This window comes from Simochromis diagramma, unplaced genomic scaffold, assembly GCF_900408965.1.
Source record: "Simochromis diagramma unplaced genomic scaffold, fSimDia1.1 OVJJ01000603.1, whole genome shotgun sequence".
In the NCBI taxonomy this organism is placed as follows: Eukaryota; Metazoa; Chordata; class Actinopteri; order Cichliformes; family Cichlidae; genus Simochromis; species Simochromis diagramma.
Genome location: NW_024387414.1, coordinates 2,324,025 through 2,346,706, shown reverse-complemented (window position 1 = coordinate 2,346,706; position 22,682 = coordinate 2,324,025). Strand labels below are relative to the sequence as shown.

At 40.6% G+C, this 22,682-nt stretch overlaps 2 protein-coding genes across 4 annotated transcripts in view; one reads left to right on the top strand and one right to left on the bottom strand.

Annotated features, from left to right (window-relative positions):
- The window catches only part of cngb1a (cyclic nucleotide gated channel subunit beta 1a), a 36,653-nt gene extending 27,920 nt beyond the window's left edge, over positions 1 to 8,733 (bottom strand). For both annotated transcript variants that reach the window (XM_040011632.1, XM_040011633.1), the window contains exons 1-10: positions 8,163 to 8,733; positions 5,577 to 5,721; positions 4,978 to 5,017; positions 4,828 to 4,879; positions 2,690 to 2,792; positions 1,485 to 1,504; positions 1,355 to 1,369; positions 954 to 1,053; positions 432 to 456; positions 275 to 347 (exon numbers count right to left, since the gene is read on the bottom strand). In XM_040011632.1, coding sequence (XP_039867566.1) covers positions 275 to 347; positions 432 to 456; positions 954 to 1,053; positions 1,355 to 1,369; positions 1,485 to 1,504; positions 2,690 to 2,792; positions 4,828 to 4,879; positions 4,978 to 5,017; positions 5,577 to 5,720 — 572 coding nt within the window. In that variant the 5' untranslated portion in view covers position 5,721; positions 8,163 to 8,733. The remainder of the gene's footprint in view (positions 1 to 274; positions 348 to 431; positions 457 to 953; positions 1,054 to 1,354; positions 1,370 to 1,484; positions 1,505 to 2,689; positions 2,793 to 4,827; positions 4,880 to 4,977; positions 5,018 to 5,576; positions 5,722 to 8,162) is intronic.
- On the top strand, positions 7,516 to 22,391 carry LOC120721359 (annexin A2-B-like). 2 transcript variants are annotated; one of them, XM_040011635.1, is made up of 16 exons: positions 7,516 to 7,519; positions 10,800 to 10,804; positions 13,885 to 13,896; positions 14,236 to 14,238; positions 16,010 to 16,071; positions 16,624 to 16,717; positions 18,275 to 18,369; positions 19,434 to 19,547; positions 19,675 to 19,765; positions 19,872 to 19,951; positions 20,397 to 20,456; positions 20,924 to 21,017; positions 21,372 to 21,467; positions 21,666 to 21,724; positions 21,817 to 21,939; positions 22,048 to 22,391. In XM_040011635.1, exons 5-16 carry the CDS (start codon positions 16,021 to 16,023, stop codon positions 22,105 to 22,107), a joined length of 1,017 nt encoding a protein of 338 aa, XP_039867569.1. In that variant the 5' UTR covers positions 7,516 to 7,519; positions 10,800 to 10,804; positions 13,885 to 13,896; positions 14,236 to 14,238; positions 16,010 to 16,020; the 3' UTR covers positions 22,108 to 22,391. The 2 variants fall into 2 exon arrangements, with proteins under 2 accessions (XP_039867569.1, XP_039867568.1); XM_040011634.1 differs by lacking the exons at positions 7,516 to 7,519; positions 10,800 to 10,804; positions 13,885 to 13,896; positions 14,236 to 14,238 and adding an exon at positions 13,107 to 13,245.
- The last annotated feature ends 291 nt before the right edge of the window (positions 22,392 to 22,682 follow it).

The window sequence follows — 22,682 nt, the reverse complement described above, 5'->3', positions numbered from 1 at the left end:
CACAAAAAAGAAGATTTATTCATAACACAAGGAAAAGACCCGGGGAAACAGAGTTAACAATAAAGACATTTAAAAAATAAAATTAAAAAACGATAAAAATCTTGAAAACCATGAATTTCACACCTGAGCCTCAGCCCTAGTGGCCCGGTACCAAATGGCCCGGGGGTTGGGGACCGCTGATCTAATGTATAAATAGTTCTGTCCGCCCCTGCATCTTAATAAAACACAGACGCTTATTTAAAGGAAAGATAATGTTGTAAAACAGGACGCTGACCTCGGTGGCTTGTTTTCAGTTTTGTCATCTCGGTCCGGTTTCACCTCCACCACAGTAACCGGAGGCTCTGCAGCTGAAAGACAAGGAAACTGATGATTGACTGAGCAGCAGCTAAAATCCAGTCTGTGTCTGCAAACATATTCAGGTCTGTTCTCACCTGGAGCAGGTGCAGCCTGACGCACCTGAGGAGAAACAAGCATGTAACCAAGGCAGGAATATTTTTGGTAAAAGCTAAAAATATGATCATGGAGATGGAAACACTGCAGAATCTGTAATCAATGATTTCCCAATGTTTAAGATTACTTTTAGCTTTCCACACACTGTTGGGGTTTCAGATTGTGTTCAGGATTTCTTTAAATGATTGTGGTGGATGTTGGACTTTAGCAGAACTTTTTTAAAAAGTACTATTAATGATCTAAACACTCCAGAGTCAGATGTGTGTTTTTGTTTAAAATAAAATTGAAATCAGAGATGTAAATTAGCTTTAATAACTTTAGCTGACAGTCGATGGCCGGGTTTGGTCAGATACTTAAAACAAACACTATTTACAACAACAGTGAGACCTTCAAAATATGCTGACTGCTTAGGTGCAATTAAGGACTGGCCAGGAGTAACTTGGCCGAGACATGAACAGCTTTCAGATGAAGCTGCTGGAGTCCATCAGTCAGTGCTGGCGTACCTCTGCCGGCTGCTCAGCTGTGGGCGGCTCTTTGCTCTTCAACTCAGGCTGAGGAACAACCTTCTCCAGACCCTGAGATATCCAGGCAATCATCCCTTTGCTAAGGAAGAAACACGCATTAACAACTGTGAGAGGGATTTTACGGGACACTAGGGGGCGCTGCGGAAGATCCAGCGAAGCTTAATGAAGGATTAAACAGCAGCTCGCTATCTGGCATCTGATCTATTGGTGCTTTTCGTAAAGAATCTCGATCTCTGGCATCCTGCCTGTTGATAAGCTGCTCACTATTTGGCATTCCGCTCATTGATAGGCTTTTCAAGCTGCTCACTATTTGGCAATATGCCTGCTGATCGGCTTATGAATCAGATTAGTATTTAGTTTTTATTATGGTGGTTACTCACTCGTCTTCGGGTTTACTGTCAGGGCAGAAAATGCAAAGTCCATTACTGAGTCTAACAGTTCTGACGTTTCCGGCTTCTACACAAATATCACGAGACTGAACACAGAGCTGTTTCACACACAGGTGTTTACCTGGCTGGTTCAACTTCCTCCTGTGAGTAGGCAGCATGAGTGAAAAGAGAAGGAAACACTATCAGAACAATAAAAGAGCTGGACCTGAAAGAACTGCTGGATCCAGCTGCAGCAGATGTTCAAATCGATCAGACCAAGACTCGTAAAAACATCAGCGTTTTCTGAATCACAAACTAACTTCTCAAACTGGCCCTACGAGCGCTTTCAGAGAGACATCAAGCAGGTGTGGGGTTCAGATGAAGCTTTCAGGAAGGACTACAGGTATAATCCTGGGAAACTGTTAAGGTGAGATTGTTAGCCAATTATAAAGATAGTGAGCATTCAGGGTCAGGTCAGGTCTGGACACTAGAAGAGTTGATCATGCCTGGAGAATATAAGTCAGCAGAAGAAACAGGCAAAGAGATCAGTTTCTGACTGTAAGTGGTCTCTTTGTGTCTCTGCTTCTGTTTATTTTTGTCTTTTTGTGACTCCTATTATTAAAAGAAGGAACAGTTTATGTTCTGGAAGGTTCACAGCACACTTAAACCACTAGTGAGATTTTAAAAAGTATCATTATTATGCAAGACTTCCGTTTGCTGATTTCTCCTCTGCTTTTAACAAGATGCAGCCTCATATTTGTGCGAGAGCGCGAGTCTGTCCAGGTCCTTGTTAACGGACAAATGTCCAGTGGGATTGTGTGAAGCTCTGGTTCACCTCAGGCCTTTGTTCTGGCACATCTACTTTTTATTATGTACACCGACATCTGCAGGACGTCTTATGAGAACAGAGCACTGTGATCCTGTTTTACCTGAATTTGTAAAGTGGTGTGATGATAACTATCTGGACTTAAATGTGTCAATAACAAAGAAAATGATTATGCAGTTGATCATTTTTAGACATTTCTCCTTGTATTCTAGTTTTTATCTTACTTTTAATGTATTTATTTATTTATTGACCTCATTGTTGTCGATCTCTACCTTGACATGCAACAGTGTTTGTGACTAGTGGCTCTGTGTGTGTGTAAGCTGCGATCAATTTTCTGTTTTTTGAAAATCTAAATCTGAAAAACTGAAAAACTGACTAAGGGCTAAAATCAGGACTGCCACCTTGTAAACCAACAGAGATTTCATCTGATGTGTATGAAAACCTCACAGACTTATCTTTTTGAAAAATGTAGCTTGAGTCTGACTCTGCGTCAGACCCAGGGTCGTTTATCAGGACCTCACCTTGGCAGTGGAGTTTGCTCGGCTCATTTTCGGTGAGACTGCGGGTTGAGGCAAAGCGCCGCTGATCCACGTCAGCATGCCGCTCTGAGACCCAGCTGCTGGGCTGAGGATGTAAACGTTTAAATTCAGGCTTTTTATTCACTCTCCTGGAACAAAGCAAAGATTTTTTTCCCTTCTAAAGTAACACTGAACCAAAATATAATCAGGGCTCAAAATCAAAAATGCTACTGAAACTATGCAGCTTGTTTAAAGGCTGAAAAACATAAAGAGATATTTAATCTTTAGTGTGTACAAGGAAAATGTCACTGGTTACTTCCCTCACTGGAGTCAGAGGTAAGAAAAAAGGTACTAAAATCATTAAGAAGGGAAAAGTCTCTTAGCAAGCTAACGGTGCATTCTCCAGGGGAGTATTATCACAGATAAAATTAAACTATGAGACATTCACAGTGAAGAATCCATCATTAACATCATGTTTCCATCGTGTAGTACCGTATTTTTGGACCATAAGGCGCACCGGATTATAAGGAACAAAACAAAACACTTTACTCAACTAGTTCTTCTTGCTTCCTCCACTTCCGTACCAATGATTCATTAATATTGAATTCCCTAACAGCTGCTCTATTCCATGTTGTTGCAGTATATTAATGACTAACTCGTATTGTGGATGGATTATCTCAGTTGTTCTCCTGACTGAAGTTTGGCATTTGTCCCTAATGATCGGGAACCCTCACGTTAACTTTTATTGAATGGAAAAAAGTTAGCATTTATCCACCAGCTTCACGGTGTTTATGTTATGCTAACATAGCTGTGCTGCTAGCCACCACGTAGCACATCATTATATACCAGCTAGCCCAACTTCAGTAACCCTACAAACGTCACTGCTGTTTAGTTTTCTGTCTTCATTTATGTTGGAAGTGATAGCAGAGCTGTACGTTTGAACTGTTTCAGAAATCTCTCAGTCAGAACATGCTATATCATGTTTAGGTGGAAACTAGCGAGCTAACTTCCTGCTAACTTCTAACTCATACATTTAATTTACATGTTTACATTTAATAAATTCTGTTTTCATGGATGCCTGGATTTTAAACTTAATTGTTACACCTGGTAAAGCAGCAACGCTGATCATTTTATTAAAGATGAAAGAATTTAGACAGTTTGTAACTCTCAGTGATGCTGCAGTGTTCGTTTGACTTTGGGACCTGAAGCGGACGGAGTTTTGGATCCAGAGTACTCTGCGAGGCTCCTGACTATGACAGCCGTAATGCTCCAACAATCCATCAAGCGGTGCGGCTTCATAGCTTACCAAAGTCGTACTAAAACATTTTTTTGAAAGATTTTTGAGTGCCGTGTAGCACATAAAATCAGTTCGAGGTCAGTAAGCACAACCAGAATTCTTATATAAGGCGCACCGGATTATAAGGGGCACTGTTGATTTTTGAGAAAATTAAAGGATTTTAAGTGCGCCTTATAGGCCGAAAAATACGGTAACTGTTAATAAAGTCTAACAGCTGAATCAAACAGGAATTTTAGAGCTATTAGTACTCATTAGTAAATCTGTATAATATTAGGTTTTAGGATTAATAAAACCTTTAAGTTAGGTTTTACTGAAAAATAATAATAAAAATAAAAACAATAAAAAAAAAACATTTTATAAAATGTCATAAATATCCAGCTATTTTTTCTATAGAAGTATTAAGAAAATTCAGAGGAAAATTAGTTTTTCAGTTATCTTTGAAGGACTAGGTTAGCATTAGATTTCAGCTAATTTAGCAGAAGTTTAGGCTATTGTAGCTATCAGCCATAGCTTGAACTGGGAACTCCGAGTTGTATATTTATCAGTTGTACCATAATGTTTGTTATAATACTGTTCATGTGTACTTTTCCAAACAAATAAACTCATTTGGAAAAATATTTGTCCTTATAAATAAAACCAGTGTGTGTTGGGATTTGCTGGAAATACAGTTGTAACTTGCGTATAAATAACAACTCATTTTTATGCAACTATGAGGAAAGGTTTCAGGAAATAAGGAGGAACATATGAGCTGCACTGCTGGCTCCTTTTGTATAGTTTAGGTTTAACATTGTGTTTAAGTTTAAACATTGTGTCTTGTGTGGTATATTTGTAGGTTATAACTTACCCATTCTCCGCTCCTGTCTGAGGTTCCTGCATTGGTTTTTCAGCTTTTGGTGCTGTCCGTCAAACATTGATATATGTTTAATATTTTTAAAAAACAAAGATGCCAACTGAGCTACACAAAGTTAAACGATTTGCATGTGAATGATCTTACTTTCACTTTTGACTTCATCTTGAAACTTCACTTTCTTCTCCTGTTTAACACACAAAGTCATCTTATATATATTTAACTAAAATAATGCATAAAAAGTAACAGTGCAAATACTACTTCTGGATAAAAGTATTAGTATCATGATGGACATTTAGCACACACACTTCAACACCATAGTTTACAGAATCATGATAGTCCATATGGATTTAACAGTGACCGTAGTGAATTTCCTGTTCATTTTCTCTGATCAGTTTCAGAAAAAAGAGTTTTAAGCCTTGAAACAAGCCAATTAGCTCCAAGCTGAATCAAGATTATTAAAAAAAATTATTTGATTTTGATGATATGAGTTTCAGGTTCAAATGATGGGTCTCAACATTTCCATAGTAACGGTAACCTCCGCCAATCACCAACATTGTTGTTTCAGTTTAATATTAGACATTGTTAATAACATGTGTTTTTGTTAAAGTGTGGCCGTACCACACAGACTTGTGGTTTCCAGAACAGCACAAAAATTTGAGTTATTAAGGCAAACAACCCATTCTGCCTCACAATGCTCCGTAAACATGACACAATAAAACATTTTTTAGTTGGGCAAAGCTTACAGTAACTGGAGGCGGAGCAGCTGCAGGGGGCGGGGCAGGAGCAGGGGGCGGGGCAGGAGCAGGGGGCGGGGCAGCATCCTTCTGTTCTTCTGATTTTTTGGGCTCAGGCGGCTGGGGAACAACTTTGACCACCCAGCTCAACATCCTCAAAGAAGAAGAACAGACACTGTCAGCCATTACAGTGTGAACCTATTTCTAAATATTATCGTCTTCTTCATGTCAGGGCAGGCTCTGTGTTTACAATCACTACGGAAACGCCTGTGGATATGAGGACACATGGAAACCAAACACAATTAGCTGTATCACTGCTAAGTTTACAACTGACCCGCTTCCCGCTGCACTTAACGGTGTTTAGATCATGTCTGGCTGAGTGTCAGTCCGAATTAGATCAGACCGATGCTGACCCTAATCCTCCACAGGAGGCCTGGCAGCACAAAACGGCTTTTCACTGCAGCCATACGTTCATTTACACTGGTCTCCAGTTTGGCACTTTTACTTTCTAATTGGGGTATGTGCCAATTAACCAGTTGGGAAGCTGACTAATTTGTTAGTCAGTTTTCCTTTTTTCCAGTTCTAAAAAAGGAAAGCCAACATGGAAAGATGTGAACATGTTATATTTATATTCTAAAACACTGCATTTGATAATGAAATACAACAACATTACCATAAATTTAACACTGAAGTATATTGTGTTTACGTTATTAGTCTCTATTTGGCTTGTTTTCAACCACAGAACAAAGTTGACGCGTTAACTGGTAAAGCTGCATGATTATTGTGATAAAATGCAACGTTAGCATTATGCAATGTGTTTTTAGAGTACAGATGTTACCATTTTAGGGCTGTCCCACAAAAACCACCGACTGACTCATGACGACCTGGCATCAGGATCAAGGCGCAGCAATGTGAAAGTATGTTGCATGCATTGAAATAATGGACTCATCTAACAGCCTGAAGTCTCTTTGTTTTTCTGGACTTTAAAGGTTGGTTGACTAAAAATGTCTTTTTCAGTGTTTAGTTGGACTAAGTCACACTAAAGAATCAGCTGTTTATTTTTTATATTTATATTTAGTTTTAATATATTTAGCTAGGTTAGCTAGCCTGGTTTCATATGCTACAATTAGCATCTTGATTACCGTCGCAAAGCTAATCAAGCCGGGTTGTATTAGCAGATAACATCACAGACTCACCATGTTTGTTTGTTTTTTTAAATATAAGCAAGTCTAGCTTTAAAAAGTAAAACTTAAGGATTCATCTGTCTGTGTCTTCATGGTGTCTGTGTCTCTCTCACTTTTTGTTTTTGTCTATAAAGTAGCGGCTAAGCTAGTTGGCTCTTTCGCCAGGTGAGCGAATCAGCTGGTTTAGGAAAGCAGTAGAGCTTTTCGAATTGACTGGTTATTCTTTTTAGACTTTCAGATAACTGCCAAAAGAGAGAGCTTCCTAACTGATCGAACCCTCAGGTTAAACCAGATTTATCAAAACTAATCTGGACCATTGTTTTCATCCTGTAAAGTAACTAAGTATATTTTTTAAGTTACTTTCATTTTATGCTTCTTTATGCATCATCACCTCCTTATTTATGAGGTAAATATTCTACCTTTTGTTTCATAATGATGCGTTACACAAACCGTAAACTTAACCAACTAACCATATAAAAAGACATTATTATATTTCAGGAGTGTAATATTTAAAAACAGAACACTTACACATTGAATTAGTGCATAAATGATATTTTTACTTTTGCACTTTATATTTTGGGTTAATTAATACTTTCACACAAATATATTTTTAATATAGGCTGATTTTTTGGATTTTAAAATTATTGTAGTGCCACTTTTTACTAAAAGATTCGATTTTTGTTTTCACACACTGCAGCTCATTATTTGTGTTAAGTCAGTTTTAACTCTGTCATCCCAAATTACAAATTGCTCTCAAAGGATTTCAGAGTCACCAACACCCTCCAGCTTCAGTTCAGGTAAAGAAAAACTCACAGAAGAGCACCTCTGGTGAGTTTACAGCAGACATGACTCGGAGTTTTAAACCATTTTGACTTCATGTGCTCAAAGTTACTTAAATATACCCCTCACCCGGTTCAATTTTGCGACTTTGGGAGCTCTCCTGTTGATGCTTATGCTAAAATGTTAAAAAAGAAAAACATCTTTTGAAAATTCAACAGAAACCACGTTTAATTAATCTCTGCCTCAGTTAGACCTCCTCAAGACCCCAAACTGGGGATCAATATCAAACAAATGAGTGTGTGTTAGCAGAAGTTCACGGCATCAGCAGCAATCAAGTTTATCAAATTTACAGGACAACCTGATAAAACCACAGACCAAGAAGAAAACAATAGTTATGGTTCAGCCTTGTGTCTCCTGCCCTGATTCGTTGGTTCAGGAAGCTCAAATTGAACTATAAGTATAAACAAATTTAAAGAGTACAAATCACCAGCTACTACCATTCGAAACCAGGGCATGCACCTGAACTGTAAGCGAAACACGGCACCTAATCGACTTTATTTCATTGTTCTCAAAGCTACGCAGCATCCATGGAGGTGTCAGTGGTCAAAGTGTTGGGCGTCTCCTGTCCTACCTGAGTTGCTCAGTTGGGGTCCAGCAGCATCCCACAGAGCTGCAGGGAAGAAGCCGTGTAGACCTGCAGGGATCTGAACACTGTGGGAGGATTACGCAGGAACTCTGCTAACAAGATTACTAAGCCGATGAAAGGCAGAGCAGGGCAAGACATGGAATCGGGTTACACTTTCAGAAGCTGAACCATGAAGGGAACCACAGTCCTCAAACCAAACCACAATGGTTTATTAATAAAGTTCAGATCTATCCAGCAATCAGACACCAAATAAATAACTGAAAAACAATCTTCCGATGGGAAACCTTGGGTACCATCGATGTAAACATTATCCCCGACCAAGAACATCCCCTCTGTGCAAATGGCAACAGCCGACCCCCAGTCAGTCACTCTTTGCTAAGGAAGAGCTCACTGAACAACAAAGAGCCCGAAGTGCTGATGGGACTGGGGATGATCAGTCTATGTTCCTGCCTCACCTATGGCCACGAGAAACAAGCTTCCTCTGGGCTTAGAGGGCTGAGGAGGTGCAGACCTGCTATTCCTCTATATCGAAAGGAGCCAGTTAAGGCGGCTTGACCATCTGACTGGGACACGTCCTGAATGACTCCTAGTTGAGGTGTTTTGGGCATAGAACAGAGAAGGGGCAGAAAATTAAAAAGCTTTCTTTTGAGGTTCTGTTTTTAATGAAACGATCCACTGATTTATTTCTCTGTTATTAGAATCCCACCTGCTCCATATGACTGAATCTACGTCAGGGAAAAAGCTTCCAGGTCCAACGGTGACTAACATGTCGAGTTCAGTACCATCACTGTCGCTGACTTGTTGTAATAAAGCTGTTAATAACTCTAATTTACAGGTTTGATTCCACAAGTCAGAGGCCTCGTTTGTCCTCAGAGCCGTGGACGTTTCACTGCCTTTTTTGTCTCTGGTTTGGATAAAGGTGGTTTGGTAAGGGCCTGGTTTTGGTTCTGGAGCTTGTTTACAGCTCTGGGCTGCAGCACACTGTGGCGACTCCGTGTTAAAGCTGTTAATGTGGCCCTGAGGATTAGCTGCTAACGAGGTTAAGTCCAGTGTCAGCAAAACAGAGGATCGGATGAGGCACTGCAGATACCTGAGCGCCATCTCAGAGTGCACCTTAAATAAGGGTCGGACATTTTTCTGTCCTTCCTTCCTTCTTCTCTGCTTCTTTTGCTTTTCCCGTCTCCATTCTGTTTTTAATGTAATCTTCTCTTCTGTCCTTCCCTTGTCTCCTTTCCTGCACCCGGCAGATGTTTGACCTTCATTTCTGCTGCATCATAAAAATTTCATCCTGTTTGCTTCATTTTTCTTTGTGTTGTGTCATGAAGTGTAATAACAGTCACACAATGAGCCTTTATGCTCTGCAGTGGACTCGGGTGAACTGGGCCTTTGCTGCCCTCTTGTGGATGATCTGCGTCGCCCTCAGTTCCACACCGAGCAGACCTGGCTCTCGTTTCTCAGCTCTCATATCTCTGACGACATTGAGTTTCTGATTGTGTTATCAGCGCCACGCAGACAGCCCTTATTTTCTTTTTCTGCCCCTCAGAGTTCAGCTCGTCCCTTTGAGGGCAGCTTGAACTCAGCTCGCATTCCTCTGCATTACACCACTGTGTAAAGCTCCTCACCTCCCAGCAAGTAAACACCCTTCATCAGGACTCTTCACTTTTAGAGAACAGCTTTCAAAGGAGGAATAACATGTTTACATTTTTCTAGAACAAGTAATATTCAGAGACGTTGTTTATCTAAACAAAATATATCTGCAGCCAAAAAAAGGGGAGTTTTACACCTGCACAGATTACTGTAGATAAAACGCATGCAGCGGTATGAAACCTTTAAAGAAAGAAATCTTTTGCACAACTTATTCAGAGAAGCTAATCTCACTCATGACCCCATACTGCACACCTCGTTTTTATAGCCCCAATACACAGAAGCCAAACCCTGTACCGTGAATCCAGTCCAGCATTCCCAGGATATCTTTTTCTTATCTGACTTGTCACATCCCAACAACATTGTCAGGATCATCAGGGTGGTTCAGTAAATCATCCCAGGGTTTCCCAATCGAGCACTGACTCATGGCTTTGAGTCTGGATTTTATCCAGCAGCTGTGGAGAAAGCCGAGGATGGTGTCATCACCGTGCAGGTCAACCTGCCTGTGCTATGCACAAAATTACAAGCCATACAGATTTCAACAGAAAGGGATAAACTAAAAGGATCGACCACAGACTGTGAAACTGCTTACAGCATGAAGCTCTGTGGGCTTTGTGTCTGTTTTTTCTTTTATTAACTTTTCTCACATAAAAGCTTTTTATAAAAGAGAAGCAGATAAAAAGGAAGATAAAACTTTAGCTTCTTTTTCAGGTTTTACTGTGGTGTCATTAACGAGGTCTACAATCAAGAGTTTATAACGAGGTGCAAGCCACGGATTACACTCAAGAACAGGAAGTCGAAAAAATCTAGAAGAGCCGACACAGCGCTGAAAAAAAAATTGTTTGGTGGAGGAAACCAAGATGAACTTTTACCAGGATAATGAGAAGAGAAAAGTATGCAGAAGGAGAGAAACACCTCATGATCTAGAAGCATCCATATCATGTGTCTAACATGGTGGAGGTATTGTTGTGGCATGAGCGTGTGTGGCTGCAGTGGGTCACTGATGAGCTGTGAAATCTACGGGGCTGTAGTCTCTGCTCAGACTCAGACAAATGCTGCAAAGATGATCAGACAGAGCTTCATATGCCAACTGACAAGGAGTCAAAGAAAACTGCAAAAACAACCCAAGAATTTCTCAAAGGAAAGAAATGCAGGGCAAAAAAATGATGTTAGTTTGTCCAATTACATTTGAGACTCTGAGGGATAAAAATGTAATTTCTCAACAGTTAATTCATTTTGTTTTGTCTGCACTCCTGCATCAGATATTTTCAATTTCAAGTCAATTCAATTTTATTTACACAGCACCAAATCGCAACAACAGTCGCCTTAAGGAGCTTTATATTCTAAGGTAGACCCTACAATAATATACAGAGAAAAACCAACAATCATATGACCCCCTATGAGCAATCACTTTGGCGACAGTTGGAAAAACTCCCTTTTAACAGGAAGAAACCTGCAGCAGAACCAGGCTCAGGGAGGGGCGGGGCCATCTGCTGTGATTGGTTGGGGTGAGAGAAGGAAGAGAGACAGAGATTAATAACAGGTATGATTCAGTGCAGAGAGGTCTATTAACACATAGTGAGTGAAGAAGAAACACCCAGTGCATCATGGGAATCTTCCAGCATCTTAGACCTATTGCAGCATAATTCAGGTAACCCTGAATCCTCCCTGAATCCTGGTCACCTTTTCCAGCTGTTAACTGTTCTCCAGGAGGGTTTCCTGCTGATCCTGCTCCAGCTGTCACCGTCTGTGACCGTCTGTGGTAACGATGAATGTGCCTGTTTCTGTTCATGCAGGGAGGATTAAAACTGTTGGGATCAGAAAGGCTGACTCATGGATGACTGCTGAATGAGTGTGATGACTCGCTCAGCATCACCATAGCAGCTCGTTTAGACAAACTAACCCGTCAAGGCCCCGATTTCTCTGGCCACCATCACCCCCTCCCTCCACAGGGAGGTCACTTCCTGCTGGGACACACCTGAGACCACGTGGCCCTGTTACGATCAATAAAACTCCGTCACTGTCCCGCTCCACCCCGCCGCACCTGCTTTATCACACACTGTCTGGATAAATATTAGCAGGGCTGAACCACGCTGTGTCTCACTCGGGCCGTAGAAACTGTCAGTGAACCTGTCGATAAACTTTAGAAGAGGACAGAAAGTCGGGAAGTGTCACTGCTGAAGAGTGATCATGACATACAGACTCTTAAATCTGATCTGACACCACACTGTAAAAAATACTCATAATTAAAAGTGTGCAAGTATAAATTGATTTTGTATTTAAAGGCGACCCATTCTGCTCAGTTTGAGTTTAGTATTTTTATTGTGGGAGTGCATCAGAGCAGCTTTGCATAATAACACGATAAAAAAAAGATTTTAAAAAAATCTTTAAGTTCCTTAATTCATCATCTCCATGAAACAAGCTGTTTTAGCTCCTGTCTCTTCAAGGTCCATCAATCAGCAGATAGATGGACCCTGGATGTTTTAGAAGCATGCACATGAGTTAGAGGTCACTACTGGACCTTGAGTACTGCTCTTCTTGTTCCTCCTTGCACAAAGAAGATGATACCTGTGCTGCTGGGCTGACAGACACAGCAAACCTACTTCTGATGACACTTGGATGTGGATGTGCCATCACAGAGGAGCAGGACTACCTGCACAGCCTGAGTGGGCTGGCTGGTAGCCCTGGTAGGATTCAAAATCCTACGTCACCTTGTTCTCAAGTTAGTGCATTCAGAAGACTTTTAGAAAACCTGACCTCTGACCTTGAGGTTTTTAGCAGATGCATCTATGGTATCAATCTGAAAATCTTAGGTGACTTCCTTCTCGAGTTATTGCATTTAAAGCTTAGGTGTTCACATCTTCTGCCCACCAGCCCGACGGGGTGACGACAAAGATAACAAACTAAAGTCGGTGACCTCCTGTGGACCCTGCTCTGCCACGACACTTGAGAAAGGCAGACTGACTCTGTGGTTATATAACCAGCTTGTTAGGCCCATCGGATGATATAAAACTAGCAGCCTGACTTCACCTGACTGATCACGGAGCAGAAACCTTTCTGAATCGCCCTCGTTCACTTTGCTTTGTTTCATGAACTTCACTCACAGACGATGCAGGAAGGAGTTAAATCATGAGCTCAGATTGAATTTAAGAAAAAATTCGTATCTAACTTTTAAAGCCTCCCACCAGCCAGCCAGCCAATAAGAATCGAGTGTTTTCTCGGCCCCTGGCGAGGCGATTTGAGCCTCGCTGAGGAATTTCTGCCCATGTGTTCAGCCTGATGTGTAAAACTCAGTGAGTCATGCAGGCAGTCAGAAGGCAGAGTGTGTGTGTGTGTGCGTGTGTGTGTGTGAGTCAGCCTGTATTTAAACACCACACCCAGCCTCGTCCTGGCTCATAACGGAGCTGCTGCTGCGTCTCTAAAGGTAAGAACTCATCAGAGTGAGAGCGGGGATATCGGGATATCAGAGAGCTTTAGCAGCAGGAACGATTTACGACTTTTCTTCTTTTTTCTACTTCAAAGAGTCAAAAAAGAACGAATCGTGTTTGTTTCCTTACTTAGCAATGACTGGAGGCTTTTATTTTGAAGCCTGGAGGATGGAGAAGTAGTTTCACTTACTTTTAAAGTATTTTTTAACCAAACATTCAGAAACAAAACCATCAATTCAAGTGTTTGTTTGTAATTTTTTAAGCAGCATGAGCAGTTTTTACAAACGCTTCCTCTAAAATCCGCCAAAATAAGAGTGAAATGAGTGAAACCTAAAGCCACCGGTGATTAATGCTGGACAGAGAAGCTGCAAACAACAGTGATTTTATAAAGCTGAAGTGCTTTGTTGATGTAAAATGTCTGCGGGGTTATAAAGCTCAAAGTCCGCTGCAGATGGAGTCGTTCTGTCGTGCATGGAGCCGAGCCGCCGCCTCGGAGCGATAAATGAGGACTGGCTGCAGTTCGCTGTGCTTTCATGTCGCCTTTCATTCTTCAAGCTGCTCAACTTATGTTAGCAACTAAAGTGAGTGCGTGGGCTCATTTCTGACCCTGAGTTTGGTTCAACAGGTAGTTTTAGGTTCTTCCAGATGTTTGGAAGTAAAAACAGCTTCACAGGGAAACATCGGGAGCTCTGACCATCATCTCCACACTGCTCTTTATCTATGACAGATGTACCCTCAGGCTCAGGGAAGCTCTTATTTTACACTTGGGTCGTAGAAACTACAGCTTGTTTTACAACAATATAAACCTGTAAAATATCTAAAAATCGGAGCTATATCTGTTGTATCTAAGGTGAAAACAACATTTCTCCCAGGACTTTTACTTTTTCTGCAGCCCCAAAGAGCCCCAATCATTTTGGACCAGCTCAAGAGCACCCCCTATGGGACAGGCTTTCCAGACAGTGGGAGCTCCTGAAGACTAAATTAAGCTGGTAACCTTAAAGACACAGGAGTGAAAAAGGGTTAAAATGATATGGACTTTAAACATGACAGCAGTCCTACATACAGTACAGTAAAGATACTACAGTATCAGAGAGAAAACCCACCAATCAGAGAGGAAGAAACCTCCAATGTAACCAGGCTGATGAAGCGGTAACCATCTGCAACGACTGGCTGAGGGTGAGGGGAGAAAAAGAGGAAACCATGAATAACAAACAAGAAAAAACTAACTGAGGGACAGAAAAGACCAAAATCTAAAGAACACAAATAAGGAGAAGTTCTCAGTGCATCACTGGAAGTCCCCCTGAGCCTATCGCTCCACTAAGCAGAGGTTCAGGGCCATCGGGGTCAGCTGATCCAGCTCTAACTATACGCTTTATCAAAAAGGAAAGCTTAAAACTAGCGGCATTGTTTTCTCTATCCAAACTGGGAGCTGGTTTCCAGCTGAAGGCTCTCCCAGTTTGAGAGCAAAGTGCTCTATTGGGGTGATAGGTCACTATGAGGTCATTAAGATAAGGTGGGGCCTGATTATTTAAGACCTTGTATGTGAGGAGCAGGATTTTGAATTCTGGATTTAACAGGAAGCCAATGAAGGGAAGCCAACACAGGAGAAATCTGCTCTCTCTTTCTAGTCCCTGTCAGGACTCTTGCTGCAGCATTTTGGATTAACTGAAGGCTTTTCAGGGAGTTTTGAGTATTTGAGGATAATAATGATTGATCAACTAGTTTTGGATGTTGAGTTGAAGGAGACTCTGGAAATATAATTATGAATCTGTAAACAACCATAATATTGTTTCTTCATGTAAAGATGCTTTTGCCATGTTGGGCCATTAGACACCAGCAGAAACAGAAATCACTACGAGTTTTACAAATACTAAGAAACTATACAAATATTAACAAAACACCCCCAAATTTCAATGCACTGATGGGTAAAACACTGCCCCCTGGTGGTGAATGTCTTAGTTACACATGGCGATGAGATCTACAAAAAGTACCTTTAATAAATACATTTTTGTGTGAAGTGATAGAAAAAAAACTTTGAAGTTTACACATTCAGATTATTTTTGGTGTCTCTTAGACGCTGCTACAGAAAACTGGGAAAGTAGAAATTGTCAGATTGTTGTAAATTAATTTCTCTTCAACTATTAATCTGGTTGGTTCCCTGAGGAGGTTAATCGGGACGTGTTCTCTCTGTGCTCCATGATTTATTTCGATATGTGGAATTCCTCTTTGAACGGCAGCAAGCAGACGACGGGACGAGCCGAGACTTCAGGACTGTTTGTAGCAGCTGCGAGATGAGATGCTGGCAGAGTCTGTAAGAGGGTCAAAGGTGGAGGAAACTCTGCAGTAATCACTTTACAGCTTCAGCTTCACCGTGTTACACAACGCACTCGAGATTCCTGCAGATCTGTTTGATTCATGCTCCTTATCTGCACACACGCCCTCCGCTGGCACGTCCCGCTCAATAAATCAAACACCCCTCCAGCGTATGAGTGTTTACAGCCTGCTGGAGTCTGAAGGCCATTGTTGGTCTGTTTTTAGACAGTCAGAGGAGGAAACCCAGTGTTTCCACTCAAAGGTTAAAGAGGACATATCACAGCTCCAGAGACTCCTCCAGAGAAGCTCGACTGCCAGCAGACTTTCTGATCCTGAACCTTTTCTCACTGCCTTTTTCTTAACTATCAAGTAAGCGATAACAGAAACTGTATGACTGCAGAAAATGATGTAAACTCACCTTTAAGCTGCTTGAACTGTGTGTTGCAGGTGAATCCATCATGGCGCTGGTGTCTGAGTTTCTGGGTCAGCTGACGCTGTCGTACAGTGGGGTGAGTCACCGATAACACAGCAATCACCATAAATGATTTTGATATATCAGGTTATTCCTCCAATTACTGATGAACCCAACTGTGCCCTAATTAGAGCAGCATTACATCACACTACTGGTACTGTACCATAACACAGGTCTCAGGTACTGGAGGCATTTCTGTGTTATTCAATGTTTCCTGCACACCTGAAAAAATCCAAACAAAAACAAAGCAGTGAACTGACATATTTTCACCACCTCAGATTCATTAAATTAGCACAAGAATAAAGAAGTCAACAATAAACAGAGAACAAGAGTCGTTCTCCACCTGGAGTTCATCTGTACAGTTAGAAAGCAGATAAACTGATGACGGATCAGTGCTTCATTCAGATGCTGACAGACGAATTACTCCAACCTCAGAAAGCTGCCTGATGGAGAACTCCTCCCGTACCCCTGCGTGTGTCTCTAACAGTCTGTTGGGCATCACGAGGTTAAATCACAGCAGCAGCATTTCGTCCGGTGCTTTCTGTCAAGCAGCTAACAGGAGCTAATGGTCAGTTTCTGTCCTCTGTAGGAACCAGAGGCCAAATACCCCACCGTGGTTCCGGCCCGAGACTTCGACCCGGCCCGTGATGCTGCCAGGATCGACACGGCCATTAAAACCAAAGGTGAGCGAGTCCAGGAAAACTTCCTCCCTGATATTTCCCTGCCAAGCCCACCGGTCAGGAAGTTTCCACTGAGTTATGTAACTGTGATCCCACCACTTCTCTCTCCGAGTTTAACTGTTCAACTGTGCACAGGAAACACAGTGTCCACGACTCGGACATCACCGACACTGCAGCAACAGAGTTTTCTGATGGTGTTTCAGCTTCTTAACCGGTTTTTAGCAATTAACGGATTACAAAAAGAGGAAAAGATATCGGTATAGCCAACAGTCAGGGGTTCAGGGCTTTGCTCAAGTGGATACTAGCTACTGTTTTACTGGTATTGTAATGGGCCTAATGGTTTATTAATGCTATGGTAACGAGTTTTAAGGAGATTTCACCATAACCAACCATGAGAAGAAAAAAAGTAGGCACTTTAAATCATGACCTTAAAGCTGCACATTTTATATATCTTTTTATTTAAAAGTTATTTTAAAAAGTGTTGTTGTTGTTGTTGTTTTTTAAGTTATTTAAATAAAAACCTTTATTTTGAAAAGTTTTTTTTTTGCTAGCTTAATGCTAGCTTTCCTGCAAACATAAATCAACTTAAAGCTATCTCAGGAAAATGGTGTCTAGAATAGATCTGAGTGACTAATTCAACCAAACTGATCTAGTAACTTAGCTGCTCATTTTCAGATTAGTTTATCAGCTAACGTTAGCTAGTTTGCCAAATTTGTTCAGCAGCTAATATGACCCATAATGCTAATTTGTGCAAATTCATGCACAATGTGAAACAGTAGTGATTTTAATGATCAATAAATGTGTACAGGTAGAAAGCAAAATGCATAATGTATAATATGTAGCTTCTACAGTAACATCCAACATGCCTACAGCTATAACTGAGCCACACATCATGAATCAGACACAGGTAGCCTCATCACGTCCACGTCAGCTTCGGAGTCATTACACTGTCAATATGCTCATTACAGTAAATGCAAAGGAGTGTTTGTCTTGTTAATAACAAATTTGTTCTGAGGTTAATTATTGTAATATTAAAACAGCAAAAAGGTTGAGCAACAAAAAAAAAAATCCTGATGGAAAGAAGGAAGAACACGGGGACATAAAATCTGAACAAATAAAAGCTCCCAGCACTCTGAATCACAGGGTAACACATCTGTTCATATCTGTCCTCTTCAAAGTACAACATAATTTCATCTGCCTGGAAAGTGACTCACTCAGACGCTGCAGAGGACTTGCTGAGCGAGGCTCGGCCTCCATTTTCCAGCTTCCTTTGTGAGAGCTGCTGGAAAAGCAGGATGTCCCTCGGCAGAGAGACTTCCAGCATCAGAACAAAAGAAACTGCTGGAGATAATCAGAGGAACAGTTTATCAGGGTCAAAGTCACTGGTAATGATGACGGATACCTGAACCACTGGCCCTGTGAGAATGTGTGATCTCTGATTCTTTAGAAAAATAATAAAGACATGTATGCAATCAACAGGCGAAAGTTGTTTTGACGTCTGTATATGGTATTTGGTAGTTGAAAACAGTAAGTAACTTAGTTTCTTTGACAAATTTGCAGGTGTGGACGAACAGACCATCATCGACATCCTGACGAGACGGAGCTGCGAGCAGCGCAGAGAGATCGCCTTTGAATACGAACGATTTGCCAAGAAGGTCAGAGATGCTTCTCTGTTAACGAACAAAAATGAACCTTTAACGTATACGTTACTTTCATTATTTCAATCAATATACAGAAACTAATCAGGGCCATCAGTTAATCACGTTTTAATTTAAATCTTGGCTTCCAGTGATTATTAAAACCAGATAACTGAGGTCAAATTATTTCTGTTGCATTTTGTTCGTTGTGAGTGAAAATGTTATATAATCATTGACCAAATAGCTTAGAATTTTTAAGGGTAGTCTTATAGAATAATTAAAAAATAATCACCAAAATGTTTCTGGTAATTTCCCTAAATATGAAAAATAAACGTAAAAATTTGTTGTTTTTTTTCCCAGTTTTTACTCAGTAACTTTTAAATATAAATTAAACAATAAATCATTCGAAATAAATCGACCCTGATTGATTGATAATAACAATGATCTTGGATAATAACTTATAAGGATAAAAATAAGGAAATAAAAGAAACATGAAAAAGAAATTTGCTAAACATGATCTAGAGATTATCGCACAGATCAATCAGCTGGATGATGTAATTTACATTCATTTTAATATAAAAACAAATCACGACTGCCACTACTTTTAATTTTTGGCAAACTTATAATTTCATAAATTATCTTCAGAGTTTTTCATGAACCGACAAACTTTTGGTGAACAACAAAAGTCAGCAACACTGAGATTATTTTTTAAATCTTGTTTTAATAAATGGGATATTATTATTATCATAAATAAAATGGAGATTTCTGTAATGACAGGAAAATAACTGTACACAAACCAAACTTGCACAAACCTGAAGTCCACAGACAACCTTCCATTTGGAGCCTGATGTAAACCCAAAGGCCGTGAAGCAGCCATGGTGGTAATCCAGCCAACAGCTAACATCTCATGCTTCGAATCATGAGCCAAAAATAGAACTTTTACTCTGAAGGTCGATGGAAAAATGAGGGAAACTGACAAACAGAAAAGGCAGTGAGAAATACAACAGATCCTGAACTTTTTGCTTTTGTACAAATGATTATTTCTAAAGTGATTTTTAACCCTGTGTCTGTGGTTGTGTCAGGATCTGGTCAGTGCCCTGAAGGGGGCGCTATCCGGTTCTCTGGAGGCTCTGATTTTGGGTCTGATGAAAAGCACCGCTCAGTATGACGCCTCGGAGCTCAAAGCCTCCATGAAGGTCAGTGTCACGCTAAAGAGCAAATAAACATGGCTCACCGGGTATCTGAACGTTCCAGAAAAGACTCACTCTGATAGCTGAGAGCTGCTGTTGGATGTTTCACGCAGTTTGGGGTTTTTTCATGCAGGGACTGGGGACCGACGAGGAGACCTTAATCGAGATCGTCTGCTCCAGGAACAATGAAGAACTAGCTGAGATCAAGACGGTTTACAGAGACAGTGAGTCACGTTTCAGGAACCTGAAAATACTAAATAAATATATAACAGAGGTTTTCATGAGCTAAAGGCAAAAAGTGAGAAAATGTGACTTTGACTTTCTCTGCAGTGTTTAAGAAGGACTTAGAGAAAGACGTCGCAGGAGACACGTCGGGAAACTTTGCTAAACTGCTGCTGGCTCTGGTTCAGGTAGGACTTCATTTATCTTCACAAAGCAGGAAATATAAGAACTCTGACAGGTTCCCATAAAATCCTAAAAATGATGTTTCACATACAACACAGGAAATGTTATTGTGAGTATCGGGTCTGTGTTTAACTGCAATAACACATCTGACTTCATTTTGACTTTAGTGGATTTGGTAAAAATATTTCAGAGAACTAAATATTTTCTAAGAACAGTTAAATATCCAGACAGATACGAAAAAACCTACAGAAACTACTTTCACAATATTTAATAATAAGTTGATAGACTTTGTCAGACAGTGTCAGTTACACTGGTTTCTCACCGACACTCTGAAAACACGAATGCTTTTCTAGGATATTTATAGTTTTGATGCTTGGATAAGAAAATGAGCTTTGATTTATTTTAGTCGACAAAAACCTGTTTTTATTTAATCTGTTCTTTTTTTCACAGACGAGACGAGATGAACCTTCGAATGTCGTCGACTATGAGAAGATTGATGAGGATGCCAGAGTAGGTCAAAATATACTTTTTTTTTCTTTAAAGGTACTTTTTTGTAAATTCACGTGACTTAAAAATGCTTTGAAACCTTCTAAGAGTTAAAGTTATCAAAAGAATATGAAAAAACAAAAGAAAGTGACCGTTATTGAACGGGGTAGAAGAGTAATCATTGTTACAGCGATGGCGTAAAATAAACGGGGGTGGAAATGGGGAAGGACCAAAAATAATGATGAAACTTTAAAGCAACGTGTCTGAAAACATCTCGGTGCCCCCTGGTGGTGAAAGTTAAAGCTTACAGGACATGATTACAAAAAGCACCTTTAAAGACTTGAAACGAGGTTTGGTGTCCTCTGAGGGGATAATCTATTCAGAGGTATAACTGTTAGTTTTGTACATGTGCTTTTTCTCTTTTTTATGTAAACCTGACCTTTTTTTTCACAATTTCTTCATTAAACCGTCCTCCTGTGTGAACCTCCCAGGCTCTGTATGAAGCCGGAGTGAAGAGGAAGGGAACCGACGTGGTGACCTGGATCGAAATCATGTCTCAGAGAAGCGTCCCCCACCTGCAGAAAGGTGAACTGCATCCTCAACACTGATGCAACAAAGCTTTATTTATACAGACAGCACATTACAGTGCTAATGTAAAACTCAGTCAATAACTAAGAGCAATAAAAACAAAACAAAAAGGCAAACGACACCAACAATAGGCCAGAAAACACGAGAACTATAAATATAAGCAGGACAGATGAAATGAAATACTAAACAACAGGAAATGTAATGAAACCTACAAAATAAGACCCATGAAACCAACAAATGTACAAATAATATGGAATTATATTTGTATACTTGAAAGAAACCAGTGCTGTGAAAAAGCATAGCTTGTGTTTGAAGCAAAGTCTTACGTTTAATGTGTGTGTTGTGTGTCAGTGTTTGAGAGGTATAAGAGCTACAGCCCCTACGACATGAAGGAGAGCATCAGGAAGGAGGTGAAGGGGGATCTGGAGAAGTCCTTCCTCACTCTGGGTACGTCTAAGAAACATCAAATATTCAAGTCACAGATTTAGACCCAGTTTTAACGGGGAAACCGAGCACGAGGGCAAGTCTCGTTTTCATTTTCAGCCACACGTTAAAAGAAATAGACGCCATCAGAACAAAGTAAGAGTGAAATTCTACTTCACGGTGACAGGACACATTAAGCAGGTGTGTATCGTTTGTCCACAGTGGAGTGCTTTGAAAACAGGCAGCTGTACTTCGCCAGCAGACTCAACGAAGCCATGAAGGTGAGTTTCCCACGTTTCTGTCCAACGTTTCCACCTGGAACTAAACATAACACCTCCTCCTTCTCCGTCCATGCTGACATTTTGTGTCTCAGAGTAAAGGAGCGAAGGAGAAGGTGGTGACCAGGATCATCGTTTCTCGCTGTGAAGTCGACCTGATCAAGATCAGAACAGAGTTCAAGAAGCATTTCAAGAGGTCGCTGTACCAGACCATCACTGTGAGTCCTGCAATATCCCACACACACGGAGGGCATCGAACACACCACGGAGAGGGCATTTTTGTGTTTATTGCCGATGGATAATTTTGTGTGTGCGTTTGTGTTTAGGAGCACACTAAAGGAGACTACCAGAAAGCTCTGCTCAGTCTGTGCGGAGGAGACGACTGAAACTACATTTCCCAGAGGGCCGCAGGGCCTTCAACCGTCAGATGAAATCCTTCACGGTGCTCAGATTAACCCTCTCAGGCTCAAATTAAGTTTTTGTTGCTAATGCACAAAAGAATACCTGCAGTGGTACTTCTGAGTAAAAAAACTCATAAAATATGTATGTGGGGTAATCAGGTTGTTAGTTTTTAACTGTTGCAAATCGGCAACGCCTGCCTCGAGAGGGTTAAACATGTTTGTCTCTGTGATCGACGTCAGTTTGTGGAATAAAAAAACGGGAAAGGAAATGATTTGTCTTTGTGTTGTTTGAGTGAAAGAACACCAGGGGGCAGCAGAGGCATGTTTAACACTGCGCAGGCCGCAGTACAGGAAACCACGAAGGATCAAACTCCGTGTTAAACACACACAGATGGCCTCGTTTAGAAGAATCACATTGAGAATAAAATCTAAAAAAAAATAAAAGTTTAAATAAAAACGCCAAAAATAAAAAACAGAAAATTATTTTTTCTAATAAAAATTAGAAAAAAAATCACTTCCTTTTAAGTCCATCTCTCAGTTCTCAAATCAGGTTATGGATT

Bases quoted from the DNA above. Each gene is read 5' to 3' on its own strand.
- LOC120721359 (XM_040011635.1), top strand. From the start codon at position 16,021: ATGGCGCTGGTGTCTGAGTTTCTGGGTCAGCTGACGCTGTCGTACAGT. The intron at 16,718-18,274 runs GTGAGCGAGTCC...ACAAATTTGCAG, and splicing joins CACGGCCATTAAAACCAAAG to GTGTGGACGAACAGACCATC. The intron at 21,725-21,816 runs GTGAGTTTCCCA...TTTGTGTCTCAG, and splicing joins GACTCAACGAAGCCATGAAG to AGTAAAGGAGCGAAGGAGAA.